At 38.3% G+C, this 6,003-nt stretch overlaps 1 protein-coding gene across 2 annotated transcripts in view; it reads left to right on the top strand.

Moving 5' to 3' along the window:
- The window catches only part of LOC102296677 (aquaporin AQPAe.a), a 6,709-nt gene extending 1,768 nt beyond the window's left edge, over positions 1-4,941 (top strand). For both annotated transcript variants that reach the window (XM_005926175.2, XM_005926174.2), the window contains exons 5-6: positions 462-542; positions 1,310-4,941. In XM_005926175.2, coding sequence (XP_005926237.1) covers positions 462-542; positions 1,310-1,525 — 297 coding nt within the window. In that variant the 3' untranslated portion in view covers positions 1,526-4,941. The remainder of the gene's footprint in view (positions 1-461; positions 543-1,309) is intronic.
- The last annotated feature ends 1,062 nt before the right edge of the window (positions 4,942-6,003 follow it).

Raw genomic sequence — 6,003 nt, 5'->3', positions numbered from 1 at the left:
CCCCCCCACTGCTACAGCCACTGTGGGTTGCATTTCTCAATATACATAATCTGGAGCTTTTGTTGCTTTCTGTCACACTGACACAGAAAAAAGATCTCCCAGTTAAATATGTGAGTGGAACTAGTTTTACAGGAAGTGTGATCAAGAAAAACGGAACTAAAATATAATCGACATGAGGAAGTGTGCTTTTAAATCAACATTTGATTTTATTTAAGATGTTAAATAAAGAATCCATTGCACTTTTTTACCAACTTATACATTAAATAACTTCAGAAGTGTTTTTTATGTTATTTAAAATCACTTTTATTTAAGCAAAAGACCTGAGTGGTTGTTGTGTTCCTTTTGCCATAACATTTTTTAAACTTTAATTATTATGATATATGTCTTTAAATCTTAAAGCTACATTATCCTCATGTAGAAAAACAAAAAGCCTTATTGTGATGTTGTTTGTTTTTCTTCAGGCTCGGTTCTCTGGCGCGAGTATGAATCCCGCCCGCTCGCTGGGTCCGGCCATCATCACAGGCTTCTGGGAAGACCACTGGGTGAGACAGAAATCCAAAATCCAAATCTTTTTTTTAAACACAGATTTTTGGTCAGTGTACAAAAGTTATGAAGGCATGATTTTTAGTGCAACATAAGTAAAGTCAACAAAATTTACATTCACATGGGTTCATTTTGAAGAACTTATTTTCTGATTTTGATTTTTTGCTACACTATAAAGACAAATATTTAACTTCTTACTATTGATTGCTATTGTTATTTTTTTCTTTTCAGATTAAGCTCTTATAACATGGTCACATATTTTAAAAGGTTTTTGTTTGTAATAAAGAATGGTGACATTTCATGTGTCTTTAAGTTGTTTCATAGGAGATATTTTTGTTTTTAAACATCATAAGATAAAAATTAGACATTTAAAGAAAGAAAGGGACATTTGCAGAATTTTATTGTATTTTCTAAAAAATGTTCTTCTGTTAATCAGCTCAGCATATTTTAGATCTATCTTGTGATGAGACCAAACTACAGGGTGGATAAAACAGCTAAAAGTAGCTCAAACTTAATCAACTACAACAATGAACTGATCCATGGAATTCAGGGCGGTCCCCATCTCTGGTCCTCATGCAGACGTGTCAAAAACTTTCGGAGTAATCTTTTTAAAAACAGACAAACAAGCCAGATCAATCACATAACCTCACTGGTGGAGGTGATAATGTCAAATCTAACAGTACTTCAGTTTAATGGATTCCTCTATTTGTCTTAGATCATTTAGTTACCATGAAAACTCACATACCTCACTTTTGTCCATCTGCAGGTTTACTGGATCGGGCCGGTGCTCGGCGCCATACTGGCAGGGATGTCCCATGACTTCTTCTTTGCACGCAGCGCCTCTCGTCAGAAGCTGGTGGCCTGTTTGACCTGTAAGGACATCGAGATCGTGGAGACGGCAAGCATGACCGGATCGTCGCTGTCTACAGTCACGCAGAATGCCATGAGAGCCAAGCAGGCCAGCAAGCAGGAAAACAACTGAAGAGACATGTACCAAAAAAGCGCACTCTGTGCAACAGCGATTTTTTAAAAGATGCACTGGTGTACACACCATCAAAGTAAATGGTGATGGGGACAAAAGAAAAGAAAGAAGGTGTGTGAAAGGATGAAATTTATCTCACATGACATGCTGTAATATACAAAAGCAGACAGGAGTGCTCGACCATTTAGAGTTTAATGTCATCTAATAGCAATCGTAACATCCTGATAAAGAAGCAGTTTAACTCACGAATTGCAGTTTGACTGTGGCCATACAGAGACCCGTCTATTAACTGCAAGACTGATGGCTTAATACCCAGGTTGTGAGTGTTGGCGCACCAAAATGCACCACAATGGGATATAATTACTATTTACTTTCACAAATAGTCACTTTTATTTATTTATTTTTAATATTTATATGTCTGATATTGTTTGACCATCTGTCTAAACAATTTTTTAAACTAGCAGGTCTACATGTACAACCTAACAAAAATAAAAAGCAAAAACAAGCAGTGATTACTCGCAAGTTTCAACACAATAAAAGAAAAATGAGGCCCTATCTCTATCATTATACGGTAAAATGTGTATCATTACAATTAAAAGTACTTTAAAAAATTCAATTGTATCAGCTAAAACATACTCAACAAGTATCGAAAATAAAAACACTAAAATTTGAGAAACTCTCCCATAAATAACAAAAAATCATGGAATATAATACGATATAGTATTAGTATAATCGTTCTGCTTTTAGTAAATATTTTGGAAGATTTCTGCACAAAAACACATCATTTTTTGGAATCAGGTTAGCAAACAGTTCAACAACAACTGTCATAAAACGGTACGAAGCACAAAGCACAGTATTTCTCTCTTAGTGTAGGATAATAAAACATCCTCAACCAAAAATGCCCAGAAAATGAATTTCAATGAGATACTTCACTGTTCGGATTTCTGGGAAAACTGAATTTTCAGCTGAAAGATCTCATCCTAAGTACGCTTGTTTTTTGGAGGTTCGTGTTATATTTGGTCAATTCTTGTTTTACGAGCTGGCCAAAGACTAAGTTAGCTACAGTTACAAGATTAATTTGATTTTGAACGAAGACCTAGCACAAGATGGAAATTAACTGCAGCTTAAAACATGTACTTGGACTTTTTACTGAATAGCAGTCGCTAAATTTGATTCACAGAGAATTATCACATAAATGTGCAGCTCTCCTTACACTTGAAGAGCTTCAGTTTCCAGTCATTCTGGGGCTAATTTCATGAAGGTGATTCAAAAATATAAATATTGGAAATATTCCAATCTTTCCATGTTACAAATGAGTGTACAAATGTACGATTTATACATTCAAATGCCAAATTTTATTCTAAAGAAGATCATCTTAATGTACAAGTCACAGTTTGAAGTTTATGGAAGCTTGTTTACGCCACACTTTGGGGTATTATCTCAAAATGTTTAGTTGGGTATGTAAAAGTTTTGACTTAGAAGTAAGTTTTTCATATTTATTTTATCTAATTTCACAAAATAGGACTCTGATTTCTCCCTTTTGTCACAGGAGAGAGCTGTTTGCAGATTTAAAAAGCAAAATGCTCTAGAAACCTTACAAACTATCTTAAAAACAGCAATCAGGCACAGATAGCGACTCACTAATTCACACAATGGAGCGCTTAGTTAGCAGATATATCCCCTCATAAGTTAACAGAGACCAAAAACAGAGACAAAAGAGAATGATTGTTAGACTTGGACTTACCAGAAAGACAGAAATATGACCCTCAGATGTGTACATGTTAAAGTTATGCATTTACTGTATATAAGATGATGAAATCTCAGTGTTCACAACTTGTTTCCAATGCTCAGAGTACGTGAAAAAAACTTTATTGCAGGCCTCATGGCACAAAACAGAAATGTCTTAAAGTTGCAGTGACGCAGTAATATTAGGTAAAAATACAATCTTATTCCTAAATTTGAGAACACTAGCAGTAGTAATACTAACAAAAAGCTATAATTCATGAGTGGGATGGAGAAAAAAAAGCCCAGACTGTGTGATATGGAGATAAAACCCAGCTTTTCTTTTGTAAATGGCAAAACTTCCCATTTCCTCTTCAGAGTAACACAGTTTTTGGGACGTATGCAGCTAATGTTTTATGTTTTCAAAGAACCAAAGCTAATAAAAAACCCACATGTGATAATGAGGCAACAAAGGGAGGGTTGCAATTCTCACCTTCTGCTGGTGCATTACAAGCACACGATAATTTTCATTTTTCCCCCTTTTTTCACTGCGCGTGGGGGAGAATTTCATGTAGAAGCTGAATTTTAAAAGGACTGGATGTGACCTTTGAGGTCCGTGTTGTCTGTCATTAGTGTATGCAAAAGTGTAGCCAATACTGTGAGATTCAGTATTCACTTTCACATTTGCATGTCATTATAATTCTAACAGAGACTCATTGAAATCCTGCTGAAAACACCCTTATGTTTCAGTTGCATCTTGTGTTTGCGAATGCTTTGAAATGCTAAAGAGGTCCTTAGCCTGCACCGTGGGTTCAATGACGCTCTCATCCAGCATCTCTCTCATGTCTGTGCCTGTTAGCGTCTATCTCTTCTCTGAGGTCTCCTATTCACAATCAAATGGACCTTCATTCCTCTGTAATGGCTCTACAGAAAGAACACCTTCAGTCACAACACGCTTTGTAATTTGAAATGGAAACGCTGAGCATACGCGTGTATGTGGGTGAGAGACAATACTTTGATGAAACCTTTAAACATATTTGTGCGTGGGTGTACGCGCCTTTATTTTTGCCTCGCATTAAAATGTGTTTTGCGTGTTTGCAGTTTAAATGTTCAGTTGAAATAGAAAAAAGTTGCTCTTTACTGATAATTTGCTTTAGTTTGTCTTAAGTCACAGGCATTGTACAATCAACAACAAATTATAAATGTTGTAAAGAATTTGGATGAACTAACCCTTTAAAATTGATATTAAATAAAAAAATCGAACCATTTATTGTATACTTCTCCTGTGTTGATGTGTGTAATTTTCATACACATGCACACACACTCTTAAATGTGCATGCAGCATGCGCACATACACTCGCAGACACACATACAGCATGCACAATAGCTATAACTGCCACTGTGCTGCCAGCATTTTGCATTGTGTGTGTTCTTTCTAACATGTATAAAAGGGAGTTAAAACGGCAAGCTCAGCTATCTGCATTCATCACGCCCCAGCTACACACACACACATGCGCACGCATACACACTCCTCCACCAGTGATGTCGCTCGGCTGGTCGGCGTGACGCCCCGGTGCTGCACAGTAACCCCATCGTTCCCCCGCATCCCCGCTGCCCTTCTCCCCTTTTCCCAACCTCGCGCACACACTGAGAACGTTCAGGGCTTTGGTCGTACGTCCTCTTGCATCACAGCCTCACATACTGCAAACCTCTGCTAAGCACCTCCTCGAAGCTCCTGTCACAACAGAAGGCACAATCTGCTGCGTTGTGTGAATTATTGTTGGTTTGCTGCTTGATTCACTGTTTTCTCTCTGCATTGCTGCTTTCCCCCCTTCTTTGCACACATCAGCCAGATTAACATGTTTCTCCATATTTTCTAGCGCCACCAAATGGCGCTGGTTGTGGGGCGGTGTCAGTGCACACTGAACCCTGAGGCGGTGTCAAGTTCAGGTTAAAGTGCTCACACTTCCAGGCCTCTGCAATGCTTAATGCCAATTAAAGATCACTGATTCTCACAGGCAGGATTAATTATGTGCACGCCAATAAACAGAAGCTGCAAATTTATACATGCATTTTGGCACTAAGCTTTGCAAATTTGAGAAAATGCTTTGCCAGCTGTTGTTACTTGTGCTTCGGTTTAATATGTATTTTTGTCTTATCTCTGTCCATACGTAGCCCAGATGCTTGTTACAGACAATGGTTTCACAGGGTCAGGCATTTCAGTGTATCGGTCAGGCCAGCACTGTTAGCTTTGGGCACTTCCGTCCGGGGGCCCCAACTGTATTATTTGAATGTGTGCATGTGTGTTTTTGTGCATACATGTGTGTGTTTTCTGCCCTAATCTATCAGTATGCGTGTCCCCTGATAATGAAAGTTATGATACATCAACAGATGACATACTCCCGAAAGAAAACTCAGCATAACCTGCTCTTCACTGCAACTCTTTCCTCTGTCATTTTTGACTCCTTCTGAAGATGAATACACTCTCTTGTGACTTTTTTTTCCTGCAAAATGTTACTACCTCACTCTAAAAAAGAATAATTTCTCACTCATTTTCACTTCATATTTTTTTCCTCTTAGATATGCTACATCTCTTTTGGCCATACGCTGTTATGTGGGGGGAGACAGAGGGGTTAAGTTTGTTTGATTTAGGATGTCCAGCACTGCTGCCCCCCGCCCTTGGCCCTACAGGGGGATTATGGCGTCACCTGGGGCCCCTGGGGGGGCATTATAAAGCGCCCGTCTGGCCCTCTCCC

The sequence above is a fragment of the Haplochromis burtoni genome, unplaced genomic scaffold, assembly GCF_018398535.1.
Source record: "Haplochromis burtoni strain Fernald_Lab_line unplaced genomic scaffold, NCSU_Asbu1 Contig_91, whole genome shotgun sequence".
NCBI lineage: Eukaryota > Metazoa > Chordata > Actinopteri > Cichliformes > Cichlidae > Haplochromis > Haplochromis burtoni.
The sequence above is the reverse complement of the archived record's forward strand: the minus strand, read 5'-3'. Positions and strand labels throughout refer to the sequence as shown.